The 17,691-nt window shown below is 35.4% G+C and overlaps 1 protein-coding gene across 1 annotated transcript in view; it reads right to left on the bottom strand.

The window, feature by feature from the left end:
• Positions 1–17,666, bottom strand: part of LOC140846979 (uncharacterized) — a 64,966-nt gene extending 47,300 nt beyond the window's left edge. The window contains exon 1 of the mRNA XM_073225596.1: positions 17,598–17,666. Coding sequence (XP_073081697.1) covers positions 17,598–17,666 — 69 coding nt within the window. The remainder of the gene's footprint in view (positions 1–17,597) is intronic.
• Positions 17,667–17,691: the final 25 nt, after the last annotated feature.

Genomic DNA, 17,691 nt, shown 5'->3' with positions numbered 1-17,691 from the left:
AGGAACTAAACAGACAGTTCTCCCAAAAAAGAAATACAGATGGCCAACAGACACATGAAAAGATGCTCCACATCACTAATTATCAGAGAAATGCAAATTAAAACCACAATGAAGTATCATCTCACACCAGTAAGGATGGCTACCATCCAAAAGACAAACAACAACAAATGTTGGCGAGGTTGTGGAGAAAGGGGAACCCTCCTACACTGCTGGTGGGAATGTAAATTAGTTCAACCAATGTGGAAAGCAGTATGGAGGTTCCTCAAAACGCTCAAAATAGACTTACCATTTGACCCAGGAATTCCACTCCTAGGAATTTACCCTAAGAATGCAGCACTCCAGTTTGAAAAAGACAGATGCACCCCTATGTTTATTGCAGCACTATTTACAATAGCCAAGAATTGGGAGCAACCTAAGTGTCCATCAGTAGATGAATGGATAAAGAAGATGTGGTACATATACACAATGGAATATTATTCAGCCATAAGAAGAAAACAAATCCTACCATTTGCAACAACATGGATGGAGCTAGAGGGTATTATACTCAGTGAAATAAGCCAAGCAGAGAAAGAGAAATACCAAATGATTTCACTCATCTGTGGAGTATAAGAACAAAGAAAAAACTGAAGGAACAAAACAGCAGCAGAATCACAGAACCCAAGAATGGACTAACAGGTACCAAAGGGAAAGGGACTGGGGAGGATGGTTGGGTGGGGAGGGATAAGGGGGGGGGGAGAAGAAAGGGGGTATTATGATTAGCATGCATAATGTGGGGGTGGGAGAAAGGGGAGGGCTGTACAACACAGAGAAGACAAGTAGTGATTCTATAACATTTTGCTATGCTGATGGATAGTGAGTGTAAGGGGGTTTGTGGTGGGGACCTGGTATAGGGGAGAGCCTAATAAACATAATGTTCTTCATGTAATTGTATATTAATGATAACAAAAAAAGAAAGAAAAGGGGGATTACTCCCTGATAGGATAAAACTAACTGCAAATCAATGATTAATGCATGCTTTAAATATCCTTAATTTTGATCATTTAAAGGGTGTCAGATGATCAGCTATGGAAGTACATTTTTCTGATAATATTCCTTTCTTTTAAAAAAAAAAGCAGTTCCTGTGTGGTGATCTCCAGTAAGTTCTTCACAATGCTATAAAGGGCATACCAAAGTGTGGTCAAAGGGTTTGTTTGTGTTTATACAGAGGATCAAAGCCTAATTTGGCTACCCAGAAAATGAATTAAGATACAATATGAAGAAGAACTTCCAACATCAACATTCTCTGGAAGAGTCATTCCAGAAGATGATCATCAAAAAACTTCAACAAAGATCCAGGCGATGCTGCAGTTGTAGCTGCATTCATCCCACCAGTTCCTGGACTTGCCATTGGAATGAAGAAGGAGATATCTAAGCTGGCCTGTGCATACAGTAAAACAACAAATTTGACTGGATCTATACTGTTGGAACTCAACCAAGAATTAGGAGAAGTGCAAGTTGTGGCACTCCAAAATCTTGCGACTATAGACTACTGTTAAAACAACATATGGGATGTGAACAGTTCCCAGGAATGTGTTGTTTTAATTTGTCTGATTTTTCTCAAAATATTCAAATTCAGTTAGACAATATCCATCATATCATTGATAAGTTTTCACAAATGCCTAGGGTGCCTAACTGGTTTTCTAGGTTTCACTGGATATGGCTGGTTATTGTAGGTCTGCTTTGGTTATGTAGCTGTATTCCTATTATGTTAATGTGTGCACGCAATTTAATTAGTAATTTAAAACCTATACATACTTATGTTACCCTACAAGAAGATATGTCAAAGAAATAATCAATCTTCCCACGTTTTCTTCCATCTGCTGCTTCTATAGCTTCTCTTCTTCCTTCATAATTACAACCCCTTAGTAGAATTCGTGCCTCATATCAAAATTACCAAGTATCATAATTCTTCCAAATGGTAAAGATACCTCAAGATAAATGCTGGGCATAGAAGCCACAGGGCATAAATCTGCAAAAAAGTAAAAAGCCAACCTTTTCAAACAATATTGTTTCTCTCTCACTTGCCAACTTTACATTTCCCTGTATGGCCCCAGCAGATGACTGGTTAGCCAGAGACGGGTAAGATTCCTCAAAGGAGGAACAACCTAAGACAGGCACAGTTGCAGGCGGACCATCATGTGAGAAATTGGGGATCAAAAGAGGTGAGGCTTAGAAACTCAACCCCCCTGTTTTGAGAGAAATCTTCTGCATCCATAGATGTTTTGCTGCCCTTGTCTAGCTTGGATTAATACTTAGTCTATAGGCACACACCTGATCATCTACATTTGCCCTCTTACAGCACTAAACTATGTTTTCTACCTTTATCTTGCATCTACCTACCACTTCAGCATTTTATTTAAATAATAATAATAATAAGGGAGAAATGTGGGATTCACATATAAATCAAGTATAAAAACCAAAAGAATATTCATATTTGACCTGATTGTTTATAGTTCATAATGCGTGATCAAAACTGAAAGTTCCTGTGATGACTGCCCTTGCACTGCTCACCATGTAAGAACTTATTCACTATGTAGGAATTTGTTCACCATGTAAGAACTTGTTCATTATGCTTCAGAAGATTGGAGACTGTTGAGACATTCCGTTAATAAAAGATCTCTTGCCAAAAATATGAAAACTGCATACTATACACTGACATGTTCTATCACACAGTATTTTTTTCTCACAATGTATATTAGCACATTAAAAGATACCTTTAAGAAACCTGTTGAATTTCTTTCAGCCCAGTGTACAATCTATTTTAACCCTAGAACTCATTTTTATAGAACACATTTTTAGAAATAATGTTCTAATTTTTCTCTCAACACTCAAACCTGTTCTGTTATCCACAATCAGAATCATAGCATCTCTACATGCCCAGCATTAATTTGTAAATATTAACTCCTTACATATTTAAGTTCTGAGTATGACATTCTTTTCTTATAGTCACTTAATACATTCTTGGTGTCTCCTTCCCTTTATATTTCTTCACTAGCTCCAGATATAAATTTCAAATGTATACATGAAAACAAAATCTTAGTCATAACTACCATCCATATCTAATATGATTTTGATGTTGTGCAACTTAAACACAGCAGATGTAAATAGGTGGAACTGCCTAGAGTCAGCAAATATTCAGCCCTCAAAAATTCAGCTTTCTAACAAAGCACAGCAGAGCTTTTTCTTTAAAAATAGATATTTCAAATACATTAATCTTGGTTCTGCCATTAAATCCTCCTCAATACATACACATAAAACACACAGGCCCTCACTTCATACACTTCTGATAAATCAAGAGGGCCAGGAGGAGTTATAATGTGAAATCAATTCTCACAACAAATTTATCAGGGAATTAATAATTATATCATACTTTCAGAAACTAGTTTGGGCAAATTACAATAAAATTCACATATTCAATGCAATTGTTAAAACTTAAAGAACTATGAAGATAAAGGATAAAAAAACTTAATTACCTAAGCCTAACATAGATAAATTGTTGCCAACATAATTAAGCAATTTTTGGAATAAAAAATATTTTTTAACATCTTTTTGGAAAAAAAATGAATTATTTTTTGTGGAATGGGATTTTAAAAGGAATCTATAATACAGATCATCATCTGCTAGAGAGAGAATCTTGATGGGCAATGCATTCTACAATGTTATTATAGCAGGCAGGAAAATCTCCTTTTTAGCCCATAGAAAATTTCATTCCAAGTATGCACAAAACATTTCTAAAAGTTTTTCAAATCACTGAGGATCAAATTCCTGCACTATCTCTGCAGGATTTAATGTGTTATTTTAAGACTCTTTTAACAGTTACAGGATTTTTTAAATTCCAAACTCAGTGTTTCTCTGGCATTTTAGTTCTTTAAAAACCTTTTCTACTCCTATTTGTTCCCAATTAGCTCCCAGTGCCAGTAACTACACCAAAAGCTCTTTTTCAGACACAGATTTCAAATCTGATTTATTTTGTTGCTCTTTTGACCTATAGCTTTCCGTCAACTAAATCTAGGCCTCTAGGGCCTGCCTGGAGCAAACGGAATGCTTGGGAAGGTGACATCCTTCATCTGATATATACTCAGTCTAAGGCAAACAGCTCAACTGAGGAATCTCACTGGATCTTTCTTGTTTTTATCCCCATCTATTATTTTGGGGTGGAGAAATGCAGTTGGCTTTCAAAACTCTGCAAAGTTTAAAATTTACGAACTTTTCATTTCTGTTCACAAACTGACCAATTTTTTTCTCATCTTATCTTTCTGTAATGCATTGTCAAAGGAAGCCTCCAGGACCCAATGAGTAGGGACACACAATAAGTACACAATAAGTCTATGTTCTGCTTCCCAAGTTATTGCGGGTGACAGTTTTACCCAGGGTTTTACAGCTTCATTACTTGGATCACCACATTCCCAGTCGTCACTGATACAAGTTTCTTCACCATGCACCACCCACCTGTAGCACCTCTTAAAATTTTTCTTTCCTAATTGTTAAATAATCTTCAAGTCTGATATGCATAATTGAATAAAAGTTACTTCTTTGTCAAATAATACTCCAGTACACGTAGGGATAGTAAAAGAAACTTCTTTCCAGTTATTCAGTGAGTTCTATCTCTGTAGTATCTTTGCCAGTAAAGTTCTTCCCGGGATTCTTAGTGTCTAGACAGCAGAGTAGATGAGAGAGACAGAGACACACAGAGAGAGAATGGAGGGGATATTTAGGCTCTTACCTGCTTAACCTACATGTGTAACACATCATTCCATCACTTCTGCTCCTACTCCATAGGTAAGAAATAATATGGACCTACTCAGACGCAAAGTTCCTATAAAATATCATCTAACCATGTGATGTGGAGGGAGAGGAAAGTCAAATATTGGTGAACACAAGTGGGTTCTGTGTCATCTTGCCAACATATTGAGGTAACTCCCATGTGTTATGGATTGAATTGTGTCTTCTGAAAACATGCTGAGTCCTAACCTTTGTACCTCAGCATGGCCTTATTTGGAAACAGGGTTATTTGCCAATGTAATTAGCTAAGGTAAATTGAGATTATACTGGAGAAAGATGGGCTCCTAATTCAATGACTGGTGTCCTTAGAACAAGAGGAATATTTGAATACATACACACCTAAAAAGGAGAATGTCATGGGAAGACAGAGACACATAGAAAGACAGCCATGTGAAGAGAGAGGCAGAGACTGAAGTAATGCATCTGTTAGCTGAGGAGTCCCAGGGATTTCTGGTTGTCACCAGAAGCTGGAGGAAGGGTTTAGAACAGATTCTCACCAGAGCCCTTAGAAGGAACAAACCCTGCTGACACCTTGATTTCAAATTTCTGACCTCCAGAACTGCTGGAGTATAAATTTCTGTGTTTAAATCACCCTAACTGCAGTATTTTATTACAGCAGCCTGAGAAAATGAACATACCATGTACTAAGATATGATTTCTTACCGACAACATTGGCATAAACTTAAATCTTTATCAACATGTTCTCCTGATAAAGTTAGTAGAGATAAAAATTTATATAAGCACTCTGGAAAGTAATTTGGTAATATTTGTAAAATAATATATAAATTTACCCTTTGACCCAGAAAAACTGTTCCTAGTAATCTGTCCTGAAAAAATAAACCAGCATAAATATGTAAATGCATAGCACCAGATTATACACTGTTATACTATTTTAAATAGCAAAATACCAAAATGAAACAAAATAAAAATAAACAAAACTTAAATTATTTTCAATGACACTAGCTAAAGAACCACACGAGAGAACTATGCAAAATAGAAAATACCTCTATATATAATTACATAAAGATGATGAGTACATATTCCTAGTGTGAACAGCAGTATGCAAAACACCACCAATGGTGTTGAATCCTTATTTAGGATTGGGGTGTAGATTGGGGAATGCAAGCAAATATTCATATTTGCTCAGAATTTTATTTTTCAAAGGAAGGATACAAGAAAAAAACTAATAAAAATGTGTCCTAAGAGTAGAGTCAAACTGAATGGAGGAGATATGGATAGAATATAGAATTCCCTCAAATGACCTTATTTTGTGGGTTTGACTTTGAAGTTATGTAAACATTTTATACTTATAAAATTAAATATAAAAGGTAAAGGAAAAATTTAACACAGGAATCTGTTATCAAATTTTTGTTTAGTCACCCAAGTAAAATTTATTTAAAGTGTCTGTCAATAGATGAATGGATAAAGAAGATGTGATACATAAACAGAGTGGACTGTTATTCAACCATAAAAAAAGAAAGAAATCCTGCCATTTGTGACAATGTAGATGGACCTAGAGGGTATTATGCTAAGTGAAATAAGCCAGGTAGACAAAGACAAATACCATACGATTTTACTTATTTGTGGAATCTAAAATCAAAACAAAACAAAATAAACAAAATGGCAAAAGATTCAGAGATACTGAGAAGTGACTGGTAGCTATCCTGGGGGAAAGGTTGGAGTGGGTGGGTGGGGATAGAGAGGTGGATAAAAGGACACAAAAATTGTCAATCATGATGTAAACTGGCACAGGGATGGAAGTACAGCATAGAGAATATGGTTCTGTCACATCTTTCTTTGTTGACAGATAGTAACTGCACTAGTTGGGGTGAGGATTTGATAATGGGTTCAACTATTGAATCACTATGTTGCATACTTGAAACCAATATAATATTGTGTATCAACTATACTTCAATAAAAAAATAAAGTGAATTTAAAATAGAAAATTTTTATCTCCCTAGTAAGATTTTATATTCTCTATGTAAGTGTATATATACATATATATATATACACACACACATAAAAATGTGTGTGTTTAGATATATATAGAGGGAGGAAAAACCACAGAGAAACAGGAAAAGAGAAAGATACATATGGCATATATAGGGTGACATAAAGGCAAAAAAACGTTTTTATAAAACCAGTTATCATTAGTTTGAAAATATGGCATTCTTATTATGAGAATAAAAAAAACATGGTAATGTTATTAGGACAGTATATCTAAAAGAAGATACACAATAAACTATATTAATTAGAATTCCAAAAAGGTAGAATACCTGGGAAAATACTTATCTTTCTGCCTGAAACAACTAAAAAATGGGAAAATATGTGGAACACTGATTTTCTGACAAGACACAGAATATATAATTAGGAGACAGTGACCTTAAAACTATTCAGTATGTTCAAGAATCTAGAGAGAAAGTTGAATCCTGAAAGACATAAAAAGAACAAATCGAACTTCTAGAGATGAAAATTATAATGCCTAAGATAAAAAATATATTAGATGAGATTAATGGTATCTGACACACTACAGAAGAAAAGATAGTAAATTAGAAGAGACAGCAAGGAGAATGATCCAAAATCCATTGCAAGGAGACAAAAAAAAAAAAACAGAAAATATGTCGGTAATTTGTGAGCACAACTTTAAGTAGCATGATATACATAAAATTATATATCTTGAAGGAAGGGGGGAAATTGAGAAAATATTGAAAAATAATAGATGGGAACATTCAAAATCTTATGAAAAATGTAAACTCAGGCAAACAAGAAGATTGATTAACCCCAAGCACATGCACATGTGCATGCGTACACACACACACACACACACACACACACACACACACACACATCAACAAACTATACCAAGGCACATCATGATCAAAATGCTTTAAGATATAATATAAAGAAAATCTTAATAGTGGCCAAAAAACAAGGCATTTTTTGTGGTAAAGAAACAAAGATAATACCAAGAGTCAGCTTTTCTTTTGTCAGAAATGATACACATAGTTGAATAACATCTTTAAAGTGTTGGAATAATTATGTCATTATAGAACTTGATCATAAAAACTGACAAAAATGAAGATGAAATGAGGACTGTTTCAGATGTACAAGACAAAACAATTTCACCAGAATACCTTATGATAAAAAATGTTACAGGAAGTCTTACAGACAAAGGAACAGAACACTAGATGGAAATCTTTATTCACACTAGGGGTTAAAGAGTATCAGGAATGGCGACTATGTCGGTAAGCATAGGAGATTGTTTTATTTATTAACCTAAAAATTAGTTAACTGTTTAAAGCAAAAAATAGTAAAATGGAGAACCCATGGGCTTCCCTGTATGTACATAATTAAACTTTGGGGTTTTTTTTCTCCTGGTAAAAAGAATAGTGGAATGAATTGTGATTTTTAAACTTATATATGTAGAAGTAAACACGTGACAACAATAGCACCCACGTTAGGAGCAGACAAATCAAAGTATACTGTGGTTAACAGTCTTTCACTATATGTGAGGTCGTATAGTGTCAGTAGACCATGGAAGGTAAAGATACATACTATAAAACTTTATGAATGCACTAGGAAAACAAAACACAGAGGAAAATCTATTAGAGTAAGTAAAGCAGAAAAATTAAATCTTAAAATAATAATTCATGGAATAAAAAGATTTAAGAAAAAAAACACCCATAGGATAAAAAGGAAATAGGAAAATGGTAGATTTTGGTTCAACTATCCCAATAACTACATTAAGTGTAAGTGGTTTAAAAACTAGTTAAAAAGCATAAATTGTCAGATTGGATAATAAAGCAAGACCCAATTATATGCTGCCTACAAGAAACTTTCATTAAGTATTAAACCCAAAGTAAACAAAAAAGAAAAGAATAAAGATCAGAGCAAAACTCAATAAAATAGAAAATAGCAAAACCAGAGAAAATTCATAATATCAAAGCTGTTTCTCTGATATCAATAAAACTAATAAACAGTCACCATAGTGATCGTGTGTTAAAAATAAAGACACAAATTATTAGTATTAGGAATGACAGAGTGGACACCCCTACTGGTTGTACACATATATGAGGTTAAGGTATTATCTGCAAGGTTTCCTCTATTGTAAAACTATTTTCCTTTTCCATACTCTATTTGTTTAAAGAAAGTAATTTTATGGTAACTTTTTAAAATTTAACCATTGCTTGCATATATTTTTATACATCACCAAGTGCATTAACTTTGTGTATCAGAGGCTTCAAGCATAAATTTTTTGCTGCTATTCAGGAATGGTAAGCAGGTACTGACATGTTTTTAAGGTGGATGGGAATTATGAAAAAAGTACTTCTTTTAATGATGGCAACTATACTCCACTATTTTTACAATTTTCACGTTTAGCATGACCAATGCATCTTGACATTACAAATAGCTTCTTTTAAGTTTAATGAGCATGCCTCCAGAGAATGTGGAGCTTATCACGTAATACACCATTTAGCCTGCCCTAAATATGATACCTTGATCTTAAAACTTTTAAGTCTGAATGGGTTTGAATTGAAATCTTCAAATTTAAAGACTATAAAGGCTTACTGAATAAGGGAACCTTTGTTATCAAATAGGTTTTTAAATACCTACTCTCTTAATGGTTTATTTATAAGTGGATTTAATTTCATTGGTTAGATGCCAACTTCAGAAATGGATGGGAGAAATGACTGACAAAAATGTGTATTAGCTTGTGTAAAACACAAACATTTAATCACACAGTTTGTGATAACCTACTAAAAACAAATTTCATTTCTTCATTATTATTCATCCTGCTTTGAGGATTATCTTTCACTTTCACAACGGAATTAAATTTCTGTGTTTGATGTGGTGATCCCAAGTGAGCAAAACCTTTTGGGGAGAATTCTGTGGGTTTCTTCCCTGATTCCTTCTCTCATTAGTCCTCCCTATTAGAGACCAACAAAACACATGTCTTCCCACAAAAATATCAGAATGATATGTGAGGAGCTACCCTTTGTAACAATACTGGAGGGTTCAAGGAACTCTAGCATTAGAATTGGACAACAGCCGCACATAAGCTGCTTATTTCAGCTGTCTCCCTCTGGAATAATTTGTCTCAGTTTTATAGACATGAGGATTAATCCCAACAAGGATTTATTAGTGCACATTGCAGTATAGAAATGTGATTAGGAACTTCAAAGTTAAAATAACTTACTGCTGGACTATAAATTGAAAGACAGTACATCAGAGATGTTCCTTTAATAAGTAAGTTAAAGTCTCCTGTGTCCCCAGTGCTACCCAGAATGACATGGACTGGCGAGAAAGATGAGATCACTTAAAGAAAACACAGAACTAATATTTTCCTGTACATTGGAAGGTAAGGGTATTTCTTTAGATTTCAACCCTTCTATAAAAGTTATTTTTGGAATATAGGGAAGCTATATTGTGTTCTCATCGTATCTCAAGACACTTTACAATTTGTCTTTATTCTTGGAATTTTGACTTTATCTTCATTTTTATATGTATATGATAATATTTTGGCGAATAAGTTAATTTTTTCCAAAAAATAAACCTAATTGTACCATGCCTTAGCTCATTGTTTTGTCTAGAACTTGTAAAACATTGTTAAATATTAATGCTGTTATTGGTATACTGAACACTTCCAATATTTCACTTCATATTATGATGTTTGCTACGGAGTGACTGATATATATAATATATATATATTTTACCAATCTTAGTGTTTGTAGAATATTTTAAAGCTTGCTAAAATTCTTGTCCATTCGTTGATTGATTGGTTGGTTTTGTAAATGGATTTTCAATTGTTCCTTTCAGAAACAGTGGTATATGTTAACAAATATTGAGGCTGTTGATATATTTAATTAACATATATATAATAATTTAATAAATATATAATTAATAAATAAATATTTGGTCTGATTTTCATCATTGTTATAGTTTTATGTATTTTTTTACTGTATAACAAAGAATAGAGACTAAATACATAATTATTGAATAAGTTGAAAATTCAGAAAAAAAACCAGTACCCTTCTCACTTCAAGAAAGATGTCCATATCTTAGTGTTCATTTGACTCGGTTTTATGCTGGTCTATCATGCAATGTAATTTAATTCAGTTTTCTGGCTTTCCATTCACCCTTAGTGATTTTAAATGTAAGCATAGTTCATAGCAATGAACACCTATATTAAGAAGCAAGCAATATCCCGAATATACAATCTAACTCTACACCTTAAGAAACTAGAAATAGGATAAACTGAGCCAAAGTTAGCAGGAGGAAAGGAATAATAGAGATTAGAGCAGAAGTAAATAAGACAGACAACAGAAAAAAGAAATGGTCACTCAAACTAAGAGTATTTTTCAAAGATAAACAAAACTGACACTTTTTAGTTATACTAATCAAGGAAAAAAGAGGACTCAAATCACCAAAATTATAAATGAAAAAAGAGACATTATAACTTATACCACAGAAATACAAAGGGTCATAGACACTACTATGAACAACTGTATGTCAACAAATGAGACAACCTAGAAGAAATAGAAAAATTTGTAGAAACATACGACTTGCCAAGACTAAATTAGGAAAAAACAGAAACTTTGAATAGACCAATTACTAATAAGATTGAATCAGTAATCAAAAATCTTCCAATGAAGAAAAATCACAGAACCAGATGGCTTCACTTGTAAATTCTATCCAACATCTAAGGAAGAATCTCAAACTCTTCCAAAAAATCAAAGAGGAAGGAATACTCCCACATTCATTTTAGAAAGCTAGCATCATTCTGATACCAAAGCCAGATAAGGAAACTACTAGGAAAGGACATTACAGGCTAATATCCTTGATGGATATAGGCGCAAATATTCTCAACAAAGAACTAGCAAACTGAAATCAACAGTATGTCAAAAGGATAATTCACCATGATCAAGTGGAATCTATTCTTGGGGTGCAAGAATGATTCAACATATGCAAATCAATCAAAGTGATACAGTAGATTAGGAGAATGAAAGAAAAAATCATATGATCATCTCAATAGAAGCAGAAAAAACATTAGACAATTTCAACATCCACTTGTTATAAAAATCTTAACAAAATAGACACAAAAGGAATATATCTCAACATAATAAAGGCCATATATGACAAGCCCATACCTGACATCATAATCAGTAGTTCAAATTTGACAACTTGTCCTGTAGGATCAGGAAGAAGACAGGGGCGCTCACTCTCACCGCTGCGAAGTCTAGAAGTCCTCGCTGGAGCCATCAGGCGAGATAAAGAAACAAAATGCGTAAGAACAGCCTTGTAAAAATATATTGGCAAGGGTTGTTGGCCATGTGACAGTGTTTGTACCCCTTATTTAAAGTTCAAGCTATTAATTAATAAATGTCTGCTTGTCTGCTTTAAAAAAAAGAATTAGAAAGGAAGAAGTAAAATTGTCTCTATTTACAGATGACATGATTTTTATGCAGAGAAAATCCTAAAGACACAACCAAAAACTATAAGAACTAATCAACAAATTCAGTAAGTTGCATGATACAAAATTAATATATAACACTCAGTAATGTCTCTATACACTAAGAATTTTCTGAAAAAAAGAAATAAAGAAATAGATCACATTTACAATAGCATCCATCCGAGTGTCCATCGGTGGATGAATAGATAATGAAGTTGTGGTGTATATAAACAATGGAATAATATTCAGCCATAAAAAAGTGAAATTCTACCTTCTGCAACAACATGGATGGATGTTGAAGGCATTGTGTTAAATGAAATGAGAAAGACAAATACTGTCTGAGCTCACTTTTATATGTGAGTCTGATAAAATAAACCAAAGAAGCTCAGCTCATAGAAAAAGATCAGAAGCAGGGCTTGGAGGCAGGGGGACCTGGAGGAGGGAGGTCAAAGGTACAAAGGTTCCAGTTATAAAATAAAGAAGTACTAGGGATGCAGAGTACAACATGGTGACTATAGCTAACTCTCCTGTATCATATACAGGAAAGTTATTAAATCCTGAGTTCTCATTACAAGAGTACACAAATTTTTCCTTTTTTTCTTGTTTTATCTTTTCATTTTATTGTATCTATATAAGACGGATGCTAGCTGAACCTATTATGGTAATCATTTCACAATATATGTAAACCAAATCATCATATGTATACCTAAATCTTATTCAGTGATACAATTATTTCTCAGTGAAATTAGAAAAAATAAAAATAATGAAAATGTAAGCATATTCTTGTCTCATCCTGGTGCAAAACTCCACCTTATATTCCTTCTATGCTGCCAATTTCCTTTATATCAAACTCAAGACCTGCATTGTTGTGCTCTTTCTCTTTCTGCTAATTTATATTCTCTCCCTGGACCAGAGGTAACATATTCAGTTGCCCACATCACGCTCAACACACAGGAATTCAAGGGGCTTTCTACAGGCTCATCTCCTAGTGAAGCACCACAGTGATGGAGACCATAGGATTCCTTTGTTACTCAGGGGCTACCAAAGGGGAGGGGTCGCAGAGGGCGGGTGGGGAGGGAGGGAAAAGGGGATCGAGGGGTATTTGATAGGCACACATGGCATTTGGGGAATCATGGGGAAGACAGTGTAGCGCAGAGAAGACAAGTAGTGACTCTGTGGCATCCTACTGCACTGATGGACAGTGACTGCAATGGGGTGTGGGGGGGTGACTTGATAATATGGATGAATGTAGTAACCACATTGTTTTTTCATGTGAAACCTTCATAAGAGTGTATATAAATAATACCTTAATAAAAAAAATTTTTTTAAAGAAAATGCAGCATTCACACCCTTCAGGCACAGGATAGGTAGGGATCTGATCTGATCCGATCCCCAACCTCTCAAAAAAAAAAAAAAAAAACTAAACAAGATGATCCTAAAGCTACCTTCTCTTCCAGAATTCTAGGGTTCTGTCAATTAATAGCATTTATTCCTATTCCATGATAGGTCGGTCCTACTGTTTAAAAAAATAACCTCTACCAGGTTTTTTTCTTTTGACAATGTTTGGCTAGTATTTATTTACTATATATAACATGAAGAGGAATTGATACCTTGCATATATACACAAATGGAATAAAATAATTTCAAATAATTCCTTACTTTATCAATCATAGATATACAGAAGAAAAATGATATGGAAACTAATTTTATAGTTATGCTTTAAGAAAAATTTAAAAAGTTTTATATTTCAAATCTAGTGGTCTGACAAATGGCCTAAAAAAATTATTCTATATTACATAAAATACTATAAAAAAGGTAAGCCTAATAGGATCCACTATGTGGAAAGGGCATTCTCAGGATTGTCACAGTTGCACATAGAAAGGGGAGCAGTGTCTCAAATGTATTTGAGCAGAGATCAACCTTACCTTAAAAGACCCTTATACTCCGGTGAATTCATGCCCAACATAAGCCATGATGAAAATGCAGTTATTCTTGTAAGAGTTTATTTTCTGGTAATACCTGGCACCTCATAGGGAAATAAAAGTCCTAAAGGTGGTATTGGTTTCTGGAAGAAATGTACATTGGAGACTGTAGTAATCATCACTTTTCCTAACTGTGATTACTTCAAATTTATTTTGTACAGTGACAGTGTTTAAATAATAATGTTATTCTGTGTTTGTTGATGTGTTAGTGTATTCTATGTAAATTCTGTAAATCATAATCTTTATTTCTTACTGTTATCCTGCTAAGATATCTGCCTTACCCTACGTAGCTTTCCAAAGTCTGCTCTACTATCCTGATATATTTCATTATGGTCATTCTGCAGTCAGCCGACAGCTTATTTTCAGAAATTAAAGCCCTCTTAAGACAAATGTAAACTCTCTCTTATTAATTTAAGACATTAATAATAATAATAATAATAATAATAACTATCATGGATAGAGAGAGATTAGCTTTGGCACTTCTAAATTTGCTCTATTCAATTATCAGCTCAACGCTAGTTACTGTAATTATCTCCATTTTGCATATAAGAAAACTGAGGGATCTTGAGATAAGCTAATTTACCCAAGATCATAGAGCTAGAAAATGTTTGAGCCATAGTTTTGATTCAGACACTTTGTCTCCAGACCTGCACTGTCAACTTGTAGAGCCTCTAAAAGCACCATATAGATATAAATATTTATGTCTGAAGAAATTTAAAGCTACTTAAATGTTAACAAGAATATCCAGTTTCTCTATTATTCTGGATAAACAAAATTTTATTACACATGCTTTGAATGCACTCTTAAATATTCTAATAAACTGTAAGCCCTGAGCTGCCTTAATAACCCTGCACAGTAAATTGTGTTAAAAGATTTTCCACAAGGTGGCAAACTTCACTGAGAGGTGCTCATCCTTGTCAGGGGCAAAGACATATTATTAGGTACTTTACAGTGAAGCCAGGGGAAAACAAAAAGATGAGCAGACTTCTGTATTTTATATAAACAAAAATACTTAACCTTCATTTAATCATGCTCATTCTTGGAAGAAAAAATGCAATACTATTATTCAGTTCATACATTCAAAGTCACATCTTTTGTTTCTCCTTATTAAAAGCATCATATCCTGTTTCATATACTCAATATTCTGCTCTCAAGATCAAAGCTCTTGGTCTGGCTTTGTAATGCTTTCTCATGAAATATGTTGATTATACAAAGATTATAGATCCCCTGGGAAAAACACTCTTTCAGGGTACCTATCCATGTGGGTGCTTTGGATGGAAGTAAACATTTGCACTTGCACTGTTCTGTGGCCTGTCAACATCACTGTGGCCCTCAACACTGGCAGGGCATTAGCAGGAGACTAAACACCGGGGCAAAAGCCTCGATAAGTTAGACTAACTCTGAACCCATGAAAATGGTCCTTTATGGGAAGATTCCGAGGGCTAATCCCATGCAGAAAACAAAACACTGACCTGTTTTACACTTTAATAAGTACAACTATATTAAAAAGTGGAATGAAAACACTATGAGACACATGACAAAACACACCTTCGTATTATCAAAACGCAACCAATTTTTCACACCGCGGTCCTCATAGAGTTCTAAGGCCTTGCCTGCACTTGAAAAAGTTGGATATGATTAAGGCAGATTTTCATGTTTAAGTAAGAACTTCCAGTGAGTGATAGGATCTGCTCACAGAGTTGCCAGTTCTCTTTAAAGGGCATAGTACAATTCCCAGACAGCTAGAGGACAGTCCCTCTACAGCGGGGTGAGGTCAATGAAAAGTCATGAGTGGCTCAAACTTTCTCACCCCTGAATCTGAGAGGCAAAACTTGCAGAATTCCCAGCTCTGGCCAGCTTTGGAGTGGAAAATGGGTTGGCGAGATTAAACCTAAATCTCTTGTGTGTGGAGGCAAGGAATTAAATTCAGAACTCCTGTGCTGGCTGAGTGAGGAAGAAATGCTCAAACCAAACCCCACAGACCATAATCTCAGCATTGACATCTAAACCTTAAAACTCCCCTTATTTTTAACCCGTTAGGAGGAAAAAGGAAGTTTTAAGATGCAGAGCTTTTTTATACATAAAAACTGTTGTTTTTAACTTTTTATCTGTTTACTTAAATATACAAGAGGATTGCATGGGTTTCTTACCCACAAAAAGTGCATTTGGTTCCTTTCCCCTTGGAGCACACACTTAACACAGAGCTGAGAACAATGACAGCCCTGATGACTGCCACCTCCTGCTGAGCGCTTACGCTGAGCCAGGCACTCGCAAAACACTTGTCCACGCAGGACCTCACATGATTGACACAAAGGCTCTCGAAAGAAATATCTGTTACTATTCTTGTACTTCTGGTTTTCTAACCTGGGATTAGAGAAGGGAAATAACTTGCCTCCACATCACAAGGTTAGAAGGGGCAGAAAGAAGACTGGAACCTGGGAGGCCGACCCAGGTACGCCTTACCTCTGGGAGTCATCCCATCCATCCCCCTACTGCTAGCCAAACTTCTCCAGCTCACCCTTTACCTGGACGATTTCTGCACAGAACAGCATCATCTACACCCACACTGAACACCGCAGGTGTTAAGTCCCTAAAACTGTGTAATCAGAAACGGCCCCCATGGTGCGGGGTTCTGGGTGGCCCAGACAGCAACCTCAGCAAGGTCCCAAAGAAGGGGGCACAGAGAAAGGGCAACCTGACCAAAACCCACTCCCTGCTGCCTCAGTTTCCCCGACTGTGAAATGGGCCTAATGTCTTGTCTGTCACAGAACATGACAGATCCTGGAGGTGGCGAAACAGACTCGGACTGCAGAACCAATGCCATCAGAATGCACAGTAATAATACAGCTGAAATAGTATGAAGGCTTGAATTTCCTTTATGGTATCTACCAAAAAAGAAAAAAAAGTGTGGGGTTCGGAGAGGGCTAACGGACAAAAAAAGATCAGCAGAAAGCCACTAATGGGTACACAGGGTTGATTATGCTATTCTCCCAACTCCTGGTGAGTGCTTTTAAATTTCCATGATGAAAAGGTAGTAATAATAATAATAACAATAAGCAAAGGGATCCCTCACTGCCAGATCCCAGATCCACCCGGGCCACCTTCAAGACTTTTTGCATCTTCACTCAATTCAGCCTCACTAAGAACCCCTGAGGGAAGTTCTGATACAGGGGAGGAAGCTGAAGCCCACAGGGTTCTGCCTTGGACCCTGTCCTCTGTTTACAATGCCAACATTAATTGCCCAGGGTTTGGGGGAATGCAGTAAGGGCTTGGGGATGTGAGCCCATGGGAGCCTTTGCTAATTCGCTGATAATCACCACCACCTCAGCATCACCACCCCCCACCAAAGCCACTAATGTGACCACCAGCATGGCCACCATCAGCATGGCCACCATCACCACGGCCACTAACATTTTCCGGAGCACCTGCTATATGCTA

This window comes from Manis javanica, chromosome 17, assembly GCF_040802235.1.
Source record: "Manis javanica isolate MJ-LG chromosome 17, MJ_LKY, whole genome shotgun sequence".
Lineage (NCBI taxonomy): Eukaryota > Metazoa > Chordata > Mammalia > Pholidota > Manidae > Manis > Manis javanica.
This window is presented reverse-complemented; position numbering and strand designations above follow the sequence as displayed.